This window comes from Pocillopora verrucosa, chromosome 4 (assembly GCF_036669915.1).
Source record: "Pocillopora verrucosa isolate sample1 chromosome 4, ASM3666991v2, whole genome shotgun sequence".
Lineage (NCBI taxonomy): Eukaryota > Metazoa > Cnidaria > Anthozoa > Scleractinia > Pocilloporidae > Pocillopora > Pocillopora verrucosa.
The window spans coordinates 26,331,733-26,356,359 of record NC_089315.1 but is presented as its reverse complement, the minus strand read 5'-3'; the positions used below and the strand labels follow the sequence as shown (position 1 = coordinate 26,356,359).

At 40.2% G+C, this 24,627-nt stretch overlaps 1 protein-coding gene across 1 annotated transcript in view; it reads right to left on the bottom strand.

Moving 5' to 3' along the window:
- LOC131779284 (uncharacterized) overlaps nucleotides 1–24,308 on the bottom strand; it is a 38,062-nt gene extending 13,754 nt beyond the window's left edge. Inside the window, exons 1-2 of the mRNA XM_059095812.2 lie at nucleotides 24,205–24,308; nucleotides 111–12,152 (exon numbers count right to left, since the gene is read on the bottom strand). Of these exons, the coding sequence (XP_058951795.2) occupies nucleotides 111–12,152; nucleotides 24,205–24,262 (12,100 nt within the window). The 5' untranslated portion in view covers nucleotides 24,263–24,308. The remainder of the gene's footprint in view (nucleotides 1–110; nucleotides 12,153–24,204) is intronic.
- Between the last annotated feature and the right edge of the window lie 319 nt (nucleotides 24,309–24,627).

Genomic DNA, 24,627 nt, shown 5'->3' with positions numbered 1-24,627 from the left:
GATTGCGCGATAAGCGTCTCGAAATTTAATGAAGCCTATTAAAATAGGGAAGAAAAAGCTAAGATTTGCCTTCCTACTCTAGAGGTGCACAAAACTAAACACACCCTTACCTTGAGCTCTTCCAATGCACCAGCGATATTCAATTATATCACTTTCAACATCCTGAATGCCACTCCAACGAGCAAACAGCATCCCGTTTGTTTTTTGGTAGTCCGTGTCGATAAATACCTCAGTTCTAAGCAAAGTACGATTACCATCCAAAACTTTACCAGATTTCGGGGGCGTCCAGTCAACCACTATTTGCTTTGATGTCAGGGTAGTCTCCAAACCCAACATATTGACGCCTGTAACGCTGACATAGAACATCAACCCTTCGGTAAGCGTCAAGTTTACCTGGTCTAAATCAAGGGAACGGCTCAGACTGTCCACGCGCTGACCGGCTAAAAGGTCACTCTGGAATGGAAAACTTCCAACGCCAACAAGGAAATGGCTTATTCCACTTTCAATATCATCAATTGTCCACGTGACTACGGGAGGAGAGGATGAAGTTATAAAAAAAGTTTCTTTTCCGAAAGACGGAGAGATCTGGAGTGACTTTCCTATCGGAGGGGTTCGATCGACAAGAACTCCATCTGAGGATGACATCACGGTATCACCTTTAGTGTTCTCAGCTTTCACCGTTACGTAATATTTCCTTCCATGTATAAGAGTCAAGTTGTAAAAGCGACTGGCTTTAGTCTTCAAATGATGTACATCCATGTATGGCCATGCGCACGGACCAGGCCCATTGGGTTTTGGCGGTAAGTCTCGAATGCACCACTCGTATCTTGCGATACCAAATAAAGGGTCCTTAAACTCGTGCCAGTGTGCCCAAATAGCTTTGTCATTAAGCTGAAAGTCAATATCGTTTTCTTGGGTTATTGGTCCATCGCTTACCACTCCAGCAGAAAGTTTCCCCAGTATTACAAGTATACCTGGGGAGCACTCTGTCCTAGACAATCCAGCGCCATTAGTTACTCGAACGGCAACGAAATAAGTCTTGTTTCCCACAAGGGTTTGATTTCCAATGATAAATCCACCGACAGAGTCCTCTACTGCAACCTCGGAGTACATGTCCATACTTTTTTGCTTCAGCTTTTGGCAGTCTGTTCCGACTGCCCAGGCGGTCTTTTTGATACCGCTTTCAGAATCGGTAAATCCTGTCCATGTCACAGCAAAGGATGAGTTTCGGACTGTATTTAAGCTTTGATTAAAACTGTTGGGAAAGGTGTAATATGCACTCACAATTCCAGGATTTGGTGGCGATCGATCAATAACAATGCCATTGGAAGATGATTGGCTCGATGATCCTGCTTTATTCAGAACATAAACATTCAAGAAGCAAATAACCCCATGCCGATACGAGGAACTTGAGACGGATATCTTTTGTTTCGACGGTGTAATTTCGGTAAAGTTCCTAATGTCATTCGTTTCTGGTGTTGTTCCAAGTCCCCAAAAAAGAGATCGAAGGCCGCTTTCGTCGTCAAAAACTAACCATTCTGCTGAAAGAACATCTTTCTCAGGATAAAACTGCAGCTTCAGATTTCTCACAAAAGGGGGCGTACTGTCAATCACCACACCATTTGTCCAATATGTCGCGTTCAAACCAACGGCGTTAACGACTTCAATACCACTTGCATATTTATACCCTTCCTCCAACTTAAATAGAATTCGACCATTGCCTGTAATTACCGCAGTGCCTGACAAGTTGAACGGGGCCTCAAAGATGTAAAATGGAACTACGTACTCGTCTCTTTGTAAGTCCTTGATAGCAAGCCGAAGCTGGACTACTGAGGACTCACTATCATGACAATCCCATGAAATAGCAAATTCGTTTGAGCTCGAGGCGTATTCCATGTCATTGAAATAGTGACTCTTGCCATCCCAGACCTTGGAGCACACTGGGGAAGTTGTATCGACAGCGAATCCATCCGATTTTGAGGTAGATTCTAAACCAACATTATTCACTGCTGTAACATTGATATAGTATGTTTTTCCATTACCAAGCTCTTCTGACAGATCCAAAGTTGCCTTTGTAACATTACCATCAAAACTAAAGGAGGCTATGATGCTGGAATTGTTAAGAGGACCCCTCCAAATCTTGATGCGATAGGCCTCAATGCTACTTTCAGCATCAATAAACATAAAAGTAACAAAAACCGTCTTGTTTGAGTCTTGGTAGTGCCCATCTTGAACATAAAGTGGAACAGGTGGGGTATCATCGTACACAACGCCATCTGAGAAGGAGACAGTAGTGAGTCCAACGTTGTTGGTGCATCGAACGCAAGCAAAATAGCGATGAGACAATCTGAGCTTGTAGTTAATAATGAAGGACGTTTGATCAACTGGTAGGCTTCTAAAGTTCATAACGTCTGTGTCTCCGGGCTGAAGTCCAAAGGCGATCTCAACTTTGGAAAGGCCAGCCTCTGAATCTTCACACTTCCAAGTTGCTTTCAAGGTGTTTACAGACGTATAATTCAAGTCGTTGATATGATCATCACCATCGCGGGTTGGCTGTGAAAAGAATGGGGCTGTAACATCTACTAATACACCGTTCGACGAGACCTTAATGCTAGGTATTCCAAGAAAATTATATGCAATTACAGTTGCATAATAACGGATGCCAGTCTTAAGTTTTGACACTTTCAAAGTCGAACTCATAGCTGTGGTCACGTTTCCTACGTTGGTGAATTCTTGAACGTCGTTCCCACCCAGGAACGATCCAAAAGCAAGTTGGTATGACAGAATCGTTGTTTCTGGATCAGTAAAATTTGCCCACGAAGCAGTAAGAACTACGTCATTTATTTGTAGGTCGATATCTAAGCCTGGTTTACCATCGGTAACATACCCTGGACGAGGAGGAGTCGAGTCTACAAGAACACCATTGGACAGAAAGAATGCAAAATTCCCTGCTCTGTCTACCAATTTAAGACATACATAGTATCTTTGCCCTGATATCATGGAAAGCCCAGATAACAAATGGAAATTTGTATTAAGCGGTACAATCTCTTCCTTTCTAAAATCACACTCACTGGAAACAGATTTGTTGCCCAGTCCCATGAACACCTTTTCGATTCCTGAAAAATCTGTAAATCCATACCAGTGTCCACGAAAGAGAGAGGTAACGCTCTGAAATTTGGCGTCCTGTGGGCCCCATCCATCAAATATGACTCCATTTACGGGTGGATCAAAATCAGCCAGAAGAGAAGCAGATGATTTAATTGTGAAGAGACCGGCACTGTTTATAGCGAGTAAAGTAATAAAATAGCGCTGGTTATTCTTTAATGAGGTCTGCATAGGCGACGTCCAGTTAGCTTGAATTGATGTCTTAAGGAGAGTTAAAGAATGGGGCTGGAATTTGATGATGTCATCTGCACCGGGATAACTCCCAACACCAATTTTGTAAGCTTTAATCTTGGAGACATTGTCTTCCACCATGAAATAGGAACGGAAGCTTATGGACGAAGCATTTGTGTATGCTATTGTTTCACCATAATGGCCATGTTGTAAGAGCTTTATCGCAGGAGGACTGCTATCAACAACGAAAGAGTTTGAGAGACCACGGACAGAGAGACCAGCTTGGTCACTTGCCTCGATTGCCACTGAGTAGATTCCATCTTGAAGATTAACAATACGATTGCCGAATCTTTGACGTCCAGCTTTCTTGAATGGTGTTAGCAGCTGATCTGTTTTTTGAGACATCACAGAAATACCAAACATACGAATTCCGGTATGGATATCGTAGAAGCTGTCATTGGTACACTGGCTGAGATTTAGAAATGGTTGAAGTCTCTTCTCATCCGCTAGACACCAATTCCACCTCGCCCATATTGCTTTGTTTTCCCACTGATAAAGCGTTGGAGGACCTGATAACCCAGTGATAACTCTTCCAGAATGAGGAGGAACGAAGTCTACAATAGCACCATTGCTACTACCGTTGACACACATTCCTACCCCGTTGCAGCCCACAACAGTCACAAAATAACGTTGTCCACTAACTAAGAGGATTCCTGTGATTGTTACATTATTTTTCGAGCTCACTGCAGTAAAAGCCTTTATGTCTGCCAGTCCAGGTTTAGTGCCAAGCCCTACGCGAAACTCATCTATCCCACTCTCAGCATCCATGAAAGCTTGTTGCCAATGAGCACTGAAAGAAAACTGCTCACTACTGTAATTCGTGTCTTTACCTCTTAGTCCATCTCTGATATATGTTGGAGAAACTGTAGGTGATGTCACATCAATCATAATTCCATCAGAATACACAGTTCTCTTACGACCTGCTCCATTGATAATTTTAACAGTGACATAGTATCGAATTCTTTCGTTTATTGTTATGTTTGAAAATTGCACATAAGACATCCCATCTTCCATTTTAATTTGTGACAATAAACCAACTTCTTCAAACGCTCGAATATCAACTCCGCCAGGGTACGTTCCCAAACCTACAAGCTGTGAACGAATGCCACTTTCAGGGTCAAAGCATCTCCACTTTGCTTGAATGCTGTTTAGAACTTGAACAAAGTCGAAATCGGACGTGTCGCTGGCGCTGGTCACGTCAATCACTTTTCCTTCGCACACCAGGGGCGTATTGTCAGGTATGAATCCGTTTGTCTCAATAACGGCTTGAAGACCAACTGCATTGGTTCCACGGAGTACAAGCTTGTAACTGACTCCCGATTTAAGAGAAAGACCCTCTATAAGTGGCGTCCGTTGGGTTAAGGGCACATTGACATAACCAGTGATATCCTCGTCAGTTTCCTTTTTAACAATTTTCCACTCATATTTTACAATCGGACTCTCGGGATCAACAAAGGAATGAAACTTGCCTCTAACACGTTTTAGCGATAGTGTGAAGTTGATATCACCTTCACCTGCTCCGTCTTGGAAATATGTTGGTAGAGGTGGAGTTCTGTCAATCATTATGCCATTGCTGCACATGACTGTCTCTAATCCAAATGTATCCATAGCATATAAACGTGTGAAGTACTTTTTACCGTGCTCCAGTTTCAAACCAGAAACCTGAATGGAATTAGAATCTCCTAAAGATGTCAGAGGAACGATGTCTGCTTCAGATTCATCAAATGTACAGGGTTGATTGGATGAGACTCCCCACTTTAGACTCACGACTTCATTGAAATCACTTTTAAAAGCAAAGTTCATTCCGATCGAAAAAGTATTCAACTGATACTCATCATCTTTTCCTCTTTCTGAACCGTCAAAAACAAAACGAATTTTCGGTCCTTTTCGTCTTGCCTGGAACAAGGGACAGAAGGCCAACGTACTATCTATGCCTGCATCATTTGTTGCCATTACACTTACAAATACGTCTCTACCATGCATGATTTTCAAGCTTGTAACGACCTTGCTGAGCGACGTACCCACCCAGGAAGAGTAATCATCCCCAGAACCTTTAATAGACCCTATCATGACTTGATAGGCATTGATTTGGGTGTCCTCTTTAAATCCATCCCACTGCACAAAGTACTTAGTATCTGCCACTTGTCGTGCTCGACATCTTCCAGCCATCGGTGGTGTTCTGTCGATGTTATCCTCGCAGTTGGTAAACAGAACTCTGTCTATTTGATGCGCGGACCACGACCATTCCTTAAATGTTCTCATCGAACCCCATCGGAATCCTACGCGACAACCGAAAAGCCAACATTTGATATAGATATGAGCAAATCTATACCAAAGATAAACTCTGATGCTCAGCGGCGTCATTAGAAGTCTCAGTTCTAGACATGCTGATAATGGCCACCTCTGGAATGAGATACGTAACTCAGGGACGAGGTAGGTCTCAAGGATCCTCGCTTCCACTGTAACTCCAACTTCAAGGACTATTAGATTGACACTTGCACCGGCATAGGCGGTAACCCATGCTCCAGGTATTAAGCCCAGAGCAAAGTTCCTATTAGCCAAACACAGACTTCCCTGAAATCCTACACTGTAATGTCCAGTGACTCCTGCTGTCAATATTACGGGTATTCCAAAGACTAGAATCACAGTCCTATAGCGATAGAACTCGTGAAAGCCTCGCAATAATGTTCCTCTGTGAGAGAAACACGAATCAGGACCTCTCGTAGTTCTTCGCACTCGTTTTCTGTCCTCATGAATGATCTCAAGATTCTCGTGGTACACATCTGTCTCCAGTAGCTGCTTTGAGGTACTTCGTTTACGGCTAGTTCCACATATCATATTTCCAACGGGAAAGATCCGGCGAGGTCTTATGACATAGTCGAAAACAACTTTAAAGTAAAGACAGTTTTCATTTACACTAAAGGTCGTGCTAAGTATCGGCAGCCTTAATTTGAAGTATCTGTCTTCAAAATCACCGCCCATGACTTCGACGTTTTCTTTTTCTGACAACGTTCCACTCGAAAATGCCACCGCAATCACTTCATTGTCAACTCTGGTGACTGATTCTAAACCAGAGGGAGTTCGAACAACCCTTGCCATGGTATTTTCTCCTGTTTCGTCACCCCTAGATAGGTCATGAAATTCAAGCTTACACTGAAACCCAGCAATCAGTGCGCATCTTGAAATGCACGCGTACTCCTTACCGAACTGTCTCACAATTGTCATCCCTTGAGCATCTTTGCCAATGTTTATGACTCTGTCTGGGGCTATACCTGCGGGAGCCAGATCTCCGTTAGACGAGAGCTTATACCCATACGCTTTACCTTGGATACCGTCCGTTACCCATAGAAAATTATGCTGTTGATCATACGAGACAGACCCAGCTTTTCCTTCGACTGATACAGTCTTGTAGATGTTAACCTTTGAGGGTTGAGGGGAAGAAAGCGTCGACGTAATGTGGTCTTTTATAACTGAAAGAATGCCATTTCCGTCACTATCACTAATCCAAACGTAATCATTTGCTAAAGCAACTCCTCCTATTTTCACATTCAGAGGGGCTCCTTGTTTGGCCAGAAGAATAATCTTTTTAACGCCTCTATCGAAGTTAGTAACAACAAGGAGTGATGCTTTGCCTTTGTTACTTGCCACACCGTGCATTCCAAGAATCATCTCATTATCGGAGAGCTGAGTGATTCCCTCCACTTTATAATCATCAAAAAGGCCTGGTGTTGGCCAGCGGCCACTTTTTGGCATTGAGGAAAGATCGTCGAGATGAGGAAATTTCCAAGTAAAAATTTCTGATAAATATGTTGATGATGATCGTCTTAAAGATCGCAAGCAAACTTCCTCAGAGCAGTAAGAGATGTCTTGCCAAGGTTTGTAGGCACCCGCACTCAAACCTCTCTGCCTCGTCTGAATTGTGTCCAAGAAATTGGAAACTTTATCCAAAAAGTTGTTCACTTGGTCAATTCCTTTAGTCACTGATGGCACGTTCTTGTCAAGGTGAGGTTTTATCACATCGTCAAAATCCTTTATTTCAGCCAGAATGATAGCAACTGGATTCGAGAACAAACTTGTGACATCTCCTACCATACCGGCGAATGCCAACGCACTTTTAGTACCGTTATCCAATAATTTTAGGGAACTGTCGAATTTTTTCGTAGTACCCCAAAGCTGGTAGGACGTCTTAAGCTGCGAGCGCAAACTCTTAAGTGATTGCAGGTACCGAAGTACAGCTTCGTCGTAGACACTACGCAGTGAATTAAAAGTGGTAATTTGAAAATCTCGAATTTTGCTTTCCAGTTCCTTTGCTTTTAATTGATAGTCAGCTATTCTTTTAAAATCAGTTTTCTCTTCTCTTAACGACCTTTTATGAACTTTGACTCTCATCCCAGGATCTTGATCGTTAAGTTTTCTTCCTGTGATTTTCTTCAAAATCTTGTCTATTTTTATGAAATCACCTTGAAAGGAAATGTTTCGCACTTGCTCCATGAGTAGTTTCATGTTGTCCAACACTTGTGTTATATTGTTGACTCCTTCTTTGCAGTTACTGAGCAAGTCAGTATACTCACTCGCTTTTTCAAGTTTATCTTTAACGGCGATCACCTTATTTCGGACAACTTTTCCTTGTTCAATAAATACTTTTGAAATGCAAGTAACACCCTTTACACATCTCTGTGGCCTGAAGTTTTTCCACGTTTCAGGTACCAATTCGTTCAAGACAGCTAAATCACTCTTGAAGTCCTGGTACTGATCTTTGATGAATCCACCGACCTCAATTGCCTTGCGGAAGCATGGTTTCGTGCTGCTGAGAAATAGCTTCTTCATCTCTTGGCAATCAGGTAGCTTCCTTGCTGTATCAAGTATGGGTGCAAACGAGCTTGTAAAAGGTTTAAGATCTTGAAATACTACTATCATATCATTAACCAAGATTTTAAAATTACGTATTTCCTGTTCCATCTCGCGTACAGAATCTTTTAGTCCTTTGAATTTCGGCAAGGCTCTGTTAAGTAGGATGGCGGCTCCATTTCTCGAAAACTCCTGAAACTGATCCACAAAGTCAAAGCCTCGTATTTTACTTAAGCTTGTGGCCCTCACAGCACTGAAATCGGTACAAACTTTCTTTATGCGCTGATCAAAGTCGACTTCAAACTGTTTTCGAAGGTCAAGTTTCGCGATGTTTTTCATGTAATTCTGAGCGTCTTTTGCAAAATTAATCACCTCGTCTGCCGTTCTCCTTGCCTTTTCTGCGTATTGTGGAAGTTGTTGGAGTTCCTCGAGGACCTCATTCAGGCGTACGGATATATCACGAACAGTGTCACCAAATCCTTCTTTCGAGTTTATAATTGATATAAAGTCCCTAACTAGCTGAGAAACACGAGACATCTTTCCAACTCGAGCTGCCAGATTCTCTTTATGCCACCTTTCGACTTCTGTGACTGCCGACTTCAAGTCTATCCCAGCAATTCTGATGTTTGCTGTCACCGGTCCGGTCACTGAGGCCAGGTCATTCAGCGTCTGACGAGCGTTCGTTTGCACTTCATCGATGACATCAGCGGCGAATGCTGATGAATTGGTACATGCCCCATTCATTTTTGAAGACGTCCCGTTCAAGAAACTAGCAACATCATCTGCTAGACTTTGAATACCCTTCATCTTATCTGTAACATCCCGCAGGGAGTTTGATACTAAGCTTGCCGAAGAAGCAGCAAAATTCCCTTTCATAGTATCTAACGAATTGTCCAAGATTACCGTGAGGTTGAGAAGCTCTAAGAGAACATTTTGGGTCGTATTTAACATGTCCTGAAGGGGATGGATTCCTTTTATTTCAGCATTTTCCCCAAATTCTTTAAACGTGCTGGAGAAGTTCAGAGCTGCCTCATGGATTCGGCAGGTTTTCTGGATGTTCTGTTCTGCAAACTGGCTAACAGCAGGTCCAAGTTCCCGGAAGAAATCTGTCATGTGGCTGATAGCAGACACATTTAAGAGATGAAGGTCAAGTATATCGCTGATTCTGGAAATAAATCCTCGCAACAGGTCGGATGGGTCGGATGAATTTACGTTAACTCCTTTTAGCACCAATGGAAATTTCACTCTTAAGTCAAACTCCCCCCCTGGAAAGATCTCTCGAGAGAAGGTTTCTAGATCAAAATCAGGAAGCTTAAAGTGACTGAAAAAGTCTCCAATATTTTTCAGAAGAGCAAGGAATTCTTGAAAATCCTGAGACTTCAATTTGAGATCAAACTTTAGGCTGACTCTCCAATGAAAGCCAAGGCCAAAATTAAACATTCTGCCCTGATACTTTGGCGAATGAGGTTTAAGAAAAGGCAGACTCAGTTCCGGCAAATGTGTACCTGCCAGTGTGTCAAGAAGGCTTGTCATTTCAACAAACCCGTCACTAAACCTATGAAGTCTTGTTAGGACTTCTTGAAACGTGTTTAAGGAACCGGCAAAGTAAATCGAAAACTTGAAAGGGAACTGGAGGCGAAATCCGTCTGGTACAGTCGATCTGATAGCCATAAAATATTCCTTGATCTCGTTAGTCTGTTGCTTTACTGTGACTTTCTGTAGGGTTTGAAGAAGATTGTTGATTATAAAGTCTTCCGGCAAATCGTGGGGCAGGTACTTACTTATGTCATCGATAAAGTGCAGTATTGTATCCATTGTGCCGAGAGCTTTCAGAAGAACTGCATCAAGATCGGTTAGTGTCACAAACTTCTCCTGAATTCTCTTACTTCTATCCATAAGTGATGCCCATTGATTCATGCGAAGGCTTAAAATTTTTGAGAAGCTGATTATCTTGCTGGTACCTTTTAGGGCTTGTAATGGAAGCGCTAGATCTTTTAAAAACCGATCGATCTTCCCCACAAATTCGACAAACTTATCGATCTTGATGGGCAAGAGGCCGACGAGCTTTTCTTTGAACTTGGCTATTTGTTCCGTAATGACACTTGTAATACTATCGAATTGTCTCAGAAGTTCGTCTCCAACATCTGCAAAGTTATGAATAAGATCCTTTGGAAAGTCGTTCTTGAAACTTGCTGCTGCCTTAAATGCAGCCTTCCCGTTTACCACATCAAATGGTATCGTGAGAATGTGGCCTCGGATAAATGCATAGTTATCAAAACTTACTTCAAACTTCCCACCAAATAATCCAACTTGTAATTGAAGTTTGTTTAAAAATTGCATTCCAGTTTCGGCTCCTAACCATTGTCCTCCAAGACCCTTACGCCAGCGTTTTCCTCGGCCGAGGGTGTATTCTCGAGGTCGAAGCACAGGGAACAACGCTCGCTTGCGTCGATGAATAAAGTTACGCGTAGTGCGTAAGTAAACCGCTTTAGTGTGGTTGCCATGGTTTTCTAAAAACTCTTGTATCGAACAGTCCAAGGCTTCATCTTTTACAGCGTGCCACATTGCGTGCTCCAAGCCTTGAACAACTGAATCGGTCAGTTCCTGGTGCCGATGTATAAATACGTTAACAACTGCTGCCTTGACCTCACTATGCTCATCGTGATACAAGGCGTTTAAGAGATGACTATCAGTGTACTGAGGAGACAGTTTCCGCATAGCCGAAATTACGCCTGATCGAATGTCTGAGTTGTCATGATCTATATGTTGGAGAATAACTGGAAAACCAGAATGGTGGCCCAGATTTCCAAACGCCCAGATATGGACTCTCAAGTGAGACTCGTATTCATTACTGTCAGGATGGTAGAGACTTGACCTGTTTCTGTACCTGTGGTGGATCAACTCGGCAACGCTATCGCTTAAAGAATCATTATACCCTGCTTTCTGCGCTCTTTTTGCTAGTCCAGCTAATACCAGCATCGCAGTATCAGTTATATCCTCACCTTTCTCATCTTTTAACGTCAAATCCAAAATGGCGTTAACGAGATCACAGTGCAATGGTCCCTCCGGTAAGTAGAAGATTGATAGTAACAAAGCCTCGTACTCCTCGCTGGTGAGTGGTCGTGGGCTATCTGTCTTGACAGCATCCGCCAAGGCAGCCTGGGCTTCGCCTCCACCATTTGCAGCAAGTGCACCAACGTAGACTCTCCAAGAGGTTAGGTTTTGATGATTTCGATTTTGAACAAGTCGCTTGACCTCTCTGAACGCGCCTTGATCGCTTTGTACCATGTTGTGTAGCTCTTTAGTGCAATAACCCACCTCACGCTCTTTAACACTCTTGTCCACAAAACAGCGCAGAACTTCATGAAGAGGTCTTCTTTTCTTCTTTTCGCCACCGATCTTCGACCATTTAATTTTTTTGGTGTCGTCAAAAACTAAACTGTCACTGGTTAGGTATTTGAAGTCTTGCCGTTTTTCGACCGTCGAGCGCTTAGAACGATGACTTTGATTTCCAAAACATGACCTTAAGACGAGCTTGCTGTATCCACTGCTTGATATTTCTATATCTTGCTTTTTGAAGTCTTTCATATTCTCTGCTCTGGGATGTTCATGGGCAGGCTTGAATTGCGCTCTTGTAGTGCGTTCAACCTTTTCCACTCTCCCATCTTTCAAATGAACATGAGCACTGTGTTCGGACTGCACCTTATGCTCAGCCTTGGCCGGAGTGCCGTCTGCGAATTTTCGATAGTCTACGTTCGTCCAGGTACGATGTAGATGCGCGTGTGTGTCGTTGGCAGACATAACTTTATACTTGGTTCGAAAGATGCCAGAATCATCGTGTTCTTGGACGTCATAGTAGCTGTGCTTGTGAGCGTCCTTAAGATTAAGTTGGAATGAGCCAGCAATGCCTAATGTTATGAAGTGATAACAAGTTAAATATTATCCTTTCCCGGTTTCTTTTGCTATCGTATAACTCATATCAAAATTAAAAGCGAGTAATGCCACGATAAGTCTTATAGAAAAAGACTGTAAAAGGTTCAAGATTATAAATAATTGTCCAGACATAAAGTCAAAGGTGACGATTTTCAGATCCGTGGCAAGATATGTATAAGGTTGGCCCGTCAAAATGAAATAATGTGACAAAAATTTCTGTGAAGTTTGGCATTCTGTCGCTTTGTTTATCTATCACCGGTGGCAAAGCGCCTGGAGCTTATTGTATAGGCGCTAAATAAATGGGTATTATTGTACTTGTTATCATTTTCATTATCATCACTATGGTATTAAGATCAGTATTTTGCTGTGGAACTTTCGAGTGATAATGGTGTTACAAGATACATGTATTTCCGGTAGTGTTGTTGTGAATGAACTGTCCATCAGAAATATACAAGGTTTCCTCTAAAAATTGCGTGTTCACTGTATGAAGCGTAAACATGGTGTCAGGATAAAAGCGCAAGAACTAAACGTCTTCAAAGCAGTAAAAGTCGTCGTAACTCATCACAAGAAACCGTTGAAACGTATTTCAAACCCAAAACAAATGTGATTTACGCGAGATTCCTGTTCAACTCAGCTCCGCGAAATACCGAAGAGGGAATAGATGAATTCGTGAATCGACTGAGAAAGATGGCTTCGCGGACGAGATGATTAGGTACAGGATCGTAATAGAAATCCAAGACAAAGCTACAAAGCTACGACTACTCATAGGAGAGAATTTGGATCAAGACTAGACACTCAGCATTGGCAGATCGAAGGAGGTGGCTAAACAGCTCGATCTCATGAAACAGGATCAAAGCCTAACACACGAGCACGTCAACGCCGTGGGCAGTCAAGCGAAACGACCCCACAACAAATGGCCGCGCGACAAAATGAAAGATCCGAAGGATACACAAGAAAGAAGAGTTTAAAGCGTATGGTCAAACATGTCTAGTGTGTTCGAAGCCAAATCACTTTACATCTGTCTGTCGTCAGAAAAACAAGCCCACAGGAGAAAAAGGTCGCAAAGAGTACAACAAGTCACAGAGGAAAGGGATGAATCCGAGGAGGAAGCGACCGATAATGAAGACCCGTTTTTTAAGATAGAAGAAGACTCCAGCGTGAAAACACCAGGCAAGCAATTTAACCCTAAGATAATCTTCTCAGACCTAAAAGAGTCATACTTCACCAAGTTACGACGTCAGTTAAACATCGGCGCCACGTACAATGTGATGGGCTCCGTGACTTGGCAGTCTAGACCAAACGGGCGACTCCCCTCTCAGAAGTAGTAAGGTGAAACTTAAGTTGTTTGATGGTTCCCTCATGAAGCCTTATGGTGTAGCCACCCTGAAGTTACACCAAAAATGACACGGCCAAAGAGTTGGATTTCCAGGTTATCGAAACAACAAACAAGCCACTACTACCCGCTGAAACCTGCGAGAAACTGGGACTGTTAAAGCTTACCATCTAAAACACAGTAAAAGTAAACAGTGTGAGTCCAGTATCAGTAAAGTCGAGTGCTCCACTGACTAGAGAGAAAGTCTTGACCGAATACAAGGATGTGTTCGAAGGCCTTCGTCATACAGGAGATTCCAGAAGTTTTGTTATCGACCAAGACTATCCCCAGTATAGCACGCATCGAGACGCATACCAGTGACTCTACAGAAAAAAGTCAAGGAGAAGATCGCAGAGGTTGAGAGAAAAGGCATCATACAAAAAGTGGCTGAGCCCATTTCATGAATGAGCAGCATGATAGTAGTTGCAAAGCCAGGAAAGATTAGAATCTCTCTTGACCCCCGAGACTTGAGCAAGGCGATTCAGAGGCCCAAATACCTGATGCCTACGTTTGAAGAAATATCCCCAAACTTAGCAAAGCGAAGGTTTTTACCACCCTCGATGCCAAAGATGGTTTTTACCAGATTGGATTTGATGAAGAAAGCAGTAGGAAAACAACTTTTTGGATTGCATTTAGCCGATACAGATATCTAAAAATGCCATTTGGTATCAACCTCGCCCCCGAGGAATTCGAGTGCAAGTTACATGAGAAACTTACCGGTCCAGGAGGTGTAGAAATTCTTCGAGATGATCTACTAGTGTTTGGGTATGGAGATACCCAGGAAGAAAGAGGTGCAAACCATGATGAAAATCTCAGAAAACTCCTGGACAGACCCAGGGAAGTCAATCTCAAGCTGAACAAGTCAAATTCATGGGCCATGTAATTAGCAAGGATGGTTTTAAACCAGATCCAGATAAAGTTAAAGCGGTCAAAGACATGCCAAAGCCCACTTCCAAGAACGAGACTCTGAGTCTACTGGGTTTCATAAACTATCTGGCCAAATTTCTACCCAGACTATCTGAAGTGGCACAGCCCTTCAGAGATCTGACCCAGGCCAACGTCCAATTTTTATGGTCCGAGCAACATGACAAGGCATTTGACGAAGTAATAAAGTTAGTGGCAAACCATGAAGAGGTAACTATTCAGTGCGACGCAAGTGAACGGGGTCTGGGTGCGATACTCCTACAAAATGGCCAACCAGCTGCTTTTGCATCACAAACACTGTCTAAAGTTGAACAGAGATACGCTCAAATTGAAAAAGAATGTTTGGCTATTGTGTTTGGTTGTCAGAAATTCTCACAATACATTATAAGAAGAGAGAGTGTCACTATCAAGTCAGATCATAAACCAATACAGTCTATTTTCAAGAAATCGCTTCTGTACGCGCCATGTCGTCTCCAAAGAATTATACTTCGACTACAGAGATTTAACCTTGAAGTAGTCTACAAACCGGGATCACGAATGTTCGTAGCTTACCACCTATCCAGAGCCTTCCTAAAAGCCACTGGTCCAGGCAAAGAAGAATTTCAAGTTTTTGCTCTGAAATTGGAAGCAATGATCCCTTTCGACACAATCATGGTCAGCAGCGAGAGACTGCCAAAGCTTCAAAAGGCTATAGCACAAGACCCTGTCATACAGACTCTCAAATCCACCATTCTGATTGGTCGGCCAGAAAAGAGAGAAGACGTACCATTCCACATCAAAGAATACTGGAATCACACAACGCTCCATAATAGCATCATTTTCAAGACTCAGCGAGTCGTCATACCAAAAGCCATGAGAACAGAGCAGACCACTAGAGCTCGTTCCAGTCACCAAGGAATTGAAACGTGCAAAGGACATAGTCTTGGACATAGTCATGGCCCTCCATGAACAAGGACACAGAGGAAGCTGTCGTGAAATGTGAGATATGTGCTGAGTTCCAAGCAAAGAATGTGAGGCGGACAATGCAGACACACCAAATACCCGATCGACCATGGAGCCGAGTTTCCTCAGACTTGTTCACCTTGAACTCTAAGGAATATATTGTGCTTACAGACGGCTACTTACATTTCATAGAAGTTGGCGAGTTGAAGGGCACAACCGCAGTATACATCATAAAGTTTCTCACAGAGCAGTTTAGCCGTTACGGTATACCTGATGTACTTATAACCGACAACGGGCCGCAGTACGCCTGCCGAGAGTTCACGGAATTTTCCAAGGACTGGGAGCTTAAACACGTGATGTCATCACCCAGGCATGCCAAATCCAACGGTAAGGCCAAAGCGGCAGTGAAAATAGCAAAGAAGATTGTCAAGAAAGCCTACAGGGACAACGAGGACTCTTGGCTGGCATTGGTAGATCAGCGCAACACGCCTATGCAAAGTGTAAATTCTAGCCTAGTACAGAGACTGATGGCATGAAGAACACGTACACTGTTACCCATATCAGCAAATCTTCTGTACCCCAGAGTAGAAAAAGGTATCAAAGAGAAATTGAAGGCCAAGAGACAAAAGGCTAAAAGCTATCATGACAAAGGCAGCAAGTCACTACCAGAGCTTGAAATAGGTCAGGAATTCATAGTAGCTGGACAGCAAAACAGAATCTGGGAAGCTGGTACATGTGTTCAGAAGTCATCAGACCACTCATACCTGGTAGAAGTCAAAGGAGATGCAGTGCGAAACAGAGAGACATTGAGACCAAGGTATGAAACACTGAAGACTGATGAGACAGTCGACACTGAAATAAAATCATCCACACCTACACCACCACAGACAGGAGAGCAAGTAGCATTGACCAACACAGTGAAGTGAACGACACCCAGCACAAGAGTAACAGTACATCAACGAGGATAACCCATACAAGAACAGTTAGGCCACCAGTGAGATTTGAAGAAGCATTTCAACTGATTAAGGACACTGAACATGGAACAGAACATTGGACACTGCTTTTTGTTGTTATGAATGATTTTAGATTACATTACAGTGATGGGTTTAAAAAAAAAAAAAAAAGGGGAGATGTTACAATATACATGCATTTCCAGTAGTGTGTCCATCAAAAATATACATGGTATGTTCACTGTGTGAAGCGTAAACAAATGGTAATTGTTGTTCAGTGATACAGGTACAGGCATACTCGGAAATAGAAGATGTGAGTACTTCCAGTGATATTCAACCCAACATGAATGACCTTATTATTGCAGTTTCCTTTCGTTAGTAGCTACAGGTAGGCCTTGGGATAGGTTCATGACATGACATGACCTTCCTGAATTCTGCAAGGATGTACAGTGTTTTGAAAGCCCCATTTGGGGGCCAGGTATTAGCCTAGCTGAGGTGCATACCCTCTGGACAGGATAAAGTGTTCATTCCATAAAGGTGTCAATCGAATTACGGCAGAAGTCACAGAGAGTTTTAGGACCAAAGTTTGCGTCCCTCAAGAAGAGAGAAATGGAGAGGTTACAGAGCCAAACAAATTCACCATACAAGAGGAAAATCGAACCCTAAATTAACGTTGTTGAAAATGGTTTTGTAATGGAATAAGTATGTTCAATGACATTTAAGCAATGCTTTGTTTCACAGTCCTTTTTTCACTTTTAAAACAAGTTCTAAGAGGCCTCAAAAAAGACTGTGTTACAGCCAACTGGTAGACTTGTCAGTAGTACATGCAATTTACTGTACCAGCACAAATAGACATTTACATGGAATCAATTAATGGCTACATAAATTTCAAGGTTAAATGCAGTATGAATAAAAAAAGTAGCATAAATGACAGTGGATAAGATCGCCTTGTGATCACATGTGATGTTGTTAGTTAACTCCAGGTAAAGGATTTCCACTGTTTCCAAATTGAACTGTGTCTGCTGGTTTAGTCTCAAGGCAAATGATGGGCGGAGTGATTCTTAAAATTCATAACAGTGAATATGATTCGTAAATAAAAAGGTAAAGAGCAGGCAAAATCATCTAATTTTTTGTCTCAGTGACATAATTACAATAGAATGCAAGTACATTTAGTGTTCCCAGGATAACGACCCCTTTCAAGTCTGTCAATTGTAAAATAACTAACGACAGAAAAAAAGGCAACACCAATTCAAATCTTGGTGAAAGAAAAACTACGTTTCTTAGAGTTTGTTCGAGTCCATGCCACTATCCCAACTGGAAGACTTGAAACAGGTCAGTTATTAACTTTACGCATTCTTGAGCAATTGTGAACTTCTCCAGTCTGATAATGTTAAAAAGCTGTCTCAAAAAACACTCACCGCTTCATAAGGACAAACTTTCTTGGGCAAATAAATGCCGAAAACGGTATCTTCAGTTTGCAAAACAGTCAAAGATTTGTACGTTCAAAGATTTTGCGAGCCCGCGTTGCTGAAAACCAGTTGATTATTTGCATTTTGAAACCCTAGGCCAAATCGATCAAATACTTCAGCGTGGAGTGTTTCCGTCGAACCTTACCGAACTTTGAATCGAAATAATCTGCAAACATTTTCTCTTCTCTGAGTGACCCTTTTGTTTTGCTTCTGGCTGCTGTTTGAAAGAGCTATTTACATTATTTTGACTTCCACTTTCACGGTAAGTCAGTGAATTATTCAACGCAACATTAATCAAATTCAAATTGAAAAGGTGGCGCCAAACTTTAAAAAGTATCTGTTAACCTGGAACTTCATTTACATTTTGAGGTAAATTATATATGCTTCATTAATAATCAGTAAGGAAAGAATTCGACCATCAAGGGGACTAAAACTGAGAAGATTGACAAAACAAATTACATGGGTAAATAACCGAAAATTAGGATTCAATATTGACTTTCAGTACCGGTACTTCCTATTATATCTATGCTCGAAACGACCTAGAAACCCTAAATACTTCTGAGGAAAGGTTTTCTGAAACTCCTGTAATCTTCTTAAGCAAACCATAGTCTTATTAAAGTGAAGTCTTCGACTGCTAATGTACAAATTACTTGGGGCTTTCCGCTAGCTTTTAATATTGATGTTTTGAGCGATTGACGAATGGACTCAGTGTATGAAAAGAAAGGACACTAACGAAGTGACCTTGATACACTTTTGATACCTTCGCGATTCCGATCGAAGAACTAATGACACGTTATTCAATTAACAACAACTATGCTCTCGTTTAACTCTCAAATAACAAACAAAATAATTCACTAATCGTATGTCACGCAGTAGCTGTCACAAATTGTAACGAAACTCTCTTAGTCGATTGATATCTGTTTGCAGTTGTTTATTTGAAACATCAATTGAATAATTTCTCTTTTATTTCAATTTCTATGAATTGTTGCTTTGTTGTTATTTTTGCCCTTCTGAAGAAAGATCTGGGCATAATCATGCCGTAAAAACGATGCGACACGGCCCTAACCATAAGTTAGATTCATATGTAAAGTGAATGTATATTACATGCATTCTGACAACTTATATTTCTTAGGACTGCTTATTTTGGTTCCAATAATTTACCCGGACTGCTTTCTCGACATGAAAAGTAGCAGTTTATCATAAATTTGCCTCTTGCACTTGTTTGAATTACAGCTCAAGAATGCAACATGTCATGTAGCTAATAATGTCTAGATATTCAAGAGTAACATTTATGTCTAATACAGGTGTTTTAGTTTAGAATTGTTCTCTTCTGTAGTTGGAAAATCAATTTTCATTTTTTTCCAAAGAAGATTACCATTGGGCTATTCTGTTTTAGATCTGCTTAAATGGTGAAATTTAAAATATTTCATATCCAATTTTTAGAAATTGAGGAGACCCTAAATTGTTTAAAAAATGGTAATCTGAAAGTTGACTTTGCGGGAAATGGCAAAGAGAGGCTGTTTATTTTTGTCCAATGAAAAGTGTGTGAAAATAGTTGGCATGCTGGCTGTAAGATTTAAAATGATTTTAGTAAAATAGTTGGCATGCTGGCTGTAAGATTTAAAATGATTTTATTAAAACACATTTATTCCCAAAATCTCACCAGGGAAACAAAACTAATTGAACTCAACACAAAGGTAAACTTGCTGATAAGATTTTTCTCAAATTGGATGTCCTTTGTAAATGAGAGCAAGTAACAATTTTGTTACGGACATAATACATAATGTCCATAACAAAAACAGTCTTTTTTTTCATTTTCTCTGTAAGCTTGGCTCCTTTTTTAGTTTTTAGGGGTCAAAACTTAAGTGCTGTAAATTATCAAAATCCTGGAAAAACACTGAAAAAAAATAAAGGCTGCTTTATGCAAACATTGCCTTACAAACATTATATTATGGGCATAAAGTTATGGGAATTATATTATGGATATTATGACTGAATGGCTTTTATTATAGTAATTCTTTTGGAAGAAATAAATGCTACATGCAAACCAATTTTTTTTCAAATTTATCAGATCTAAGATTACAATGCTTTTAACTAAACACTAATAACAATAACCATAACAACAGCTGTTTGTTAACAGTTGCAACACCATGGTGACACGAGGAGTATAAATTTTCAAAAAGTTTTAGTGAAGTAAGTTTGCTGAAAGACATATCATATTAAGAGTTAGCACCTTCTTTCAAAATATCTGAAGATGACAAATTTAATAAAAAACAGGCAATGTTTCAGAAATGTAGCATAAAACATGCGATACTTTAACTTTCAAAGGCCATTGCACTGATAATGACTGTCCTCATTATACAGATAAAATTGTCAATTCATACAGTTCAGTGGAGTGTAACTAGTGTCAACTGCTTTATTTAGATTCAATGAAGAGTACTCTGACAAGGAGTTCAGCACAATCCAAGTTCAGTAATTAAAGCAATATTTGAAAAAATTATCTTTTTGAAAATATTTAAACAGCCTCTCAGTATATGAAAGACTTGGAACATTGAAAGGTCATGGAGCCATAGAAGACTCTTCTCTTGTGGACAATATCAATATTGCTCCTCAGAGGCCAGTTAAATGTTTCTACAACTTGGCAAAGAAAATTAGATTTCAACCTCATCATCAGTAACTTATCTCATACTAGAAATCTAATCTGCACTGTATCTTAGAAAGCAAGAATCAAAAGACAGCAGAAACACTAGTTAGAGCTTGCTCAATAAAACTGAATTGTAAGGAGTATGCTCCATATGGGTTACTCCACAGACCACAGTCACATGTATACACAAGCTGTAGTATAAATGTTACGGTTATCAGCACAACCAGAAAAGAAAATTAACTTGCAATTGAGCCTGACTAAGATTACATTCATCAGTTCTGACATAGGTCAATCATCAAAAGTTAACATTAAGTAAACAAAAACATTCCCTCATTCTAACCGGTGCCAAAAAAGTTTCACAGTATAATGTCTGCAACAAAAGTTGTGTCAATTGTCCATAACTGCAAGTTTTTACCTTAAACTCAAAATCTAACAACACAATAAGGGATAGAACTAGATTTTAAAAAGCTATGAAGCACTTTGTTCTCATTATTATTAAATGACTTTTGTTTGAATAGTCAATTCACAGGAAAATGAGTGTCAAGTGAACACATTAAATTGTAGGTTGATTTTTTTTTTGTAATGTCCATGACAGAGTTTCAAACAAGAATATTGGCAGCATCTGTTAAAGAAAGGAAAGTGCTTTCTCTGCCAATAGTCAATTACCTTGTGAGGAATGTTTGAACAAATTATAAATTCAAAACTGTGCACAATAAGTTTTAGGAAATTTGTTTCCAAAAAATGTAACATCCGTAACATGGAATTGCCCCATTCCATTAAGAGGAATGTTTGAGAAAGAAAAGAGTTTGAGTCATCTGCAGGATATCAGATCACCTGAGAACATTGCTATAGTTTAAAGTTCTGCCATGCATGTATATGTTCCAGTACCAATAACGAAGGTTTGTTCTGTTACAAATGGTAAGATCCAAGAAGTTATTGGAAAGACTGATATGTTGTATATGCTGGCTTAGAAGGAAAAAATTGTGATAGCCTCAGGCAGAATTTTCCAATACAAAATGGTCACAGACTAACCCCAAGCCATTGAATAACCTATTTTTTTCTACTCTCTTTCTCTCAAATCACAATTGGTGCCTGTGAAAGGTTGGTAACTTATGAAATTGATTTTGTAAATGCAGATGTTTCATTCAATAGGTTACACTTTACAATGCCATCAAAATATAACTCGGAGTATTTAGTGTGAGATTTTATTTACCAATCAGATCAATGCTACTATGAATTAATTTCCAAAGTAATATGTTCAGTTTTTATAGGGAAGCTTTCATTTGTTCTTACCCATAATTAGGCATAGTTAAGGTATGTCTTAACAGGTTTGTTGAATTTGGACATTTTCTACTGTCAATTTCACAGCAGAAATGGAAGAAATTCAATGAGTGAAATCCATATTTAACCTCGTAGAGTAAGAAAAATTACCTAGTTCTCACAATTTCGAAATGCTTGATATTTGGATTTGATTGCAGTGACCTCCTTGCTGTTAAAAAGTGAAAATAGATAACCTTGAGTTGTCCACAGAAGTGTTGAAAATGGTATAAGATAAACGTGTACTGTCAACTTGTTTTAGAAAATAGATAGAAAAAGACAATATGGTGTGTTGATGGTAAAATCTTGACTGCCCTACAAACCAATTAGATTGCGGGGTTGGTTACCATATTTTCTGGAGAAAATATTCATATTCATATCCTTGTTTTTACTTTCAGGAAAATACTTAGCAGCTCATATGTCAACTTGACCTTGAAACTTTACTAAAAGATAATGGACATCAAATGACCAAGGTTTTCAAACAGGAAAAAAGTAGCAGGAGGAAATTGTAAAGTAGCCAGAGCACTATGTCATCGCGATAACGGTGGCCTTGTGGGGTGGGGTGCTGGAACACGAAAAGTACCCAGCGCAAATGCTTGAAGTAGCCAGTGACTTGCGCTGGGCACCAGCTAAATTTGAAAACCCTATATGACATTAAATATGACACATAAGAGTATTATCACAATGTTTGATGCATTCAATTGGCTGTCCATTTTTTAGGATTGCTAAAACTAGCTTGAAAAAGTGTGACAAAAATCTTCATTTCATATTAAAACCATTTCAAACTAACACTTGAAAGCTTCTGTCAGAACTGGGGAACTAGTAGAAGCTGAACTTGATAAAACTAAAATTGAATATATCAGAACAAGAGTATAGTACTGTACTGGTAGATGGGTTTGAGGAAACTGTTGTCAAGATGAGAGAAAATAAAAGCAGAAACTCACTGATTGAATTCAAATGTATGAGATCCCAAGAACTTTTCACAATTTTGACAACAGTGTGCATTTAGACAGAACAGTTTACAACAATAACTAAAACCTGAACAAAGGGAAAATTTTTGTTTTTTTCTTTTTCGAATCAGTTCAGTTTTTTTTCCTTTGTTTATACAGTATCATGACAATGAATACAAGACAAAGGAAAATTAAAATAAAAATGGCATGAAAACTTTTAAATTGGGGAAAGATAACCACAAAAAGTGAATTGTACCATAATAATTACAGTTGTGTAACTCAATTAAATGAAAGAGAGTCTCTACAATAGAGAACATAGAACAAATCAGTTTAATTTTAATTTTCCTTTGTTTATATCATGACAATGAAAACAAAGCAAAGGAAATTAGAATCGACTGGTGTAGAAATTTTTTAAATTGCAGAAAGATCAACCACAAAAAAGTGAAATGTGCCATTCAGTGACAATTAATTGTGTAACTCAATTAAATGAACGAGAGTCTCTACAACAGAGATCAAGTTGCATTAGTTCAGTAAGAGGGTTCTTGTATGATACCATTAACTACACAAAACTTATTGTAAACATGATCTGAAACTCCTTTGAAAGATTTTGCTGGAGCATCTTAACCTTTTATCCTAAGAGTGACTAGCATTTGCCTCCTGTCACTTCTGAATCAAACATGAAGGTCATAAGGATAAGACGAATCTTCCTTGTCAGTGGCTTGTTTTAGAGAACCGTGTGGAGAATATGCATACTGATCCTGGGGTGTAAAAAGTTATGAAAGAAGATGAAAGCAGAAAAGCTCTGTGGGATAATAACACCACACAGACAAAGATATTTCAGACCAACTTTCGTAAGGTTTCTAAACACTTAGAAGCGTTTTTAAACCAAAACCCAACAAAGTAACCATATCACAAGGAGCCACTGTTAACTCAAAAAGAACAGAATCAAGCAGTGAGCTGCTCAAAGTGCATGAAAGTGCAAGTGACTGATTAATGCACCAGTTGGTACATGTGCGATTGGATAGCAATACTGCAACATAACATAACCAACATAGGAGATAGTTGTAAGCCCAGTGTTGGCAGTTTTGGAAGAGTATGACCAATAGTTGTCAAATGATAAAATTATGCGAATAGTCATCTTATTTTAAGAAAGCAGAATATAAGTAACTGTTTTAGAGAACGACTTGTGTGAAAATTGTTTGCGTAGTAAATAGTTTTGCAAAAAAAAGTGGTCCTTTTGAGATCACTGTGTTTTGAGAAAACCGTTTAAACGAAGCGTTTCGTTTATCGGCAGATTTTTAAAAAAATTTTTACCTCTTGTAGCTCTCCCCTCGCCCTAAATGCACGCCTGCAACTACCTCTGCTCAGTTTCCATCTAGTTCAGAGCATTTTGGGGCTTAAAGTGTTCAAGTAGCCTGCTTCATTTATTCACCGCAGAAAAGCCATTCAAATATCTAACCTTTTTTGAAGGCTGCTATTTCTGGTGATTCTTTGGTCTTTGGGAACAAAACTTCCATCACAGGCCCATGTTCCTTTTGCCGGAAGTAAAACGGCTTGGACAGCTGCTCTTCAAATTCTTCATTAACTGGATAGTTGTTAAGAACACGTCCATAAAGCACGCGCCTCAGTCTGGGTTCCCGGATGTCTAACTTGTAAAGATGCACGGGTGTTCCTGCCTCGTTTTCACGTGACACAGCAGTAATGTCGACCTGCAAAAAATTCAATGCTGGTTATTCAGTGTTAGATCTTTGGCTAGTTCATTTGAAGGCTACCTCCTTGTCCAAAGTGGCTAGCAGTTCGTTGCCTTTGGTGATTAACAATTACTGGTCCGACTTTAGACCATTACACGTTTAACCCTCTAAATAAAATTGCAATATTTGAC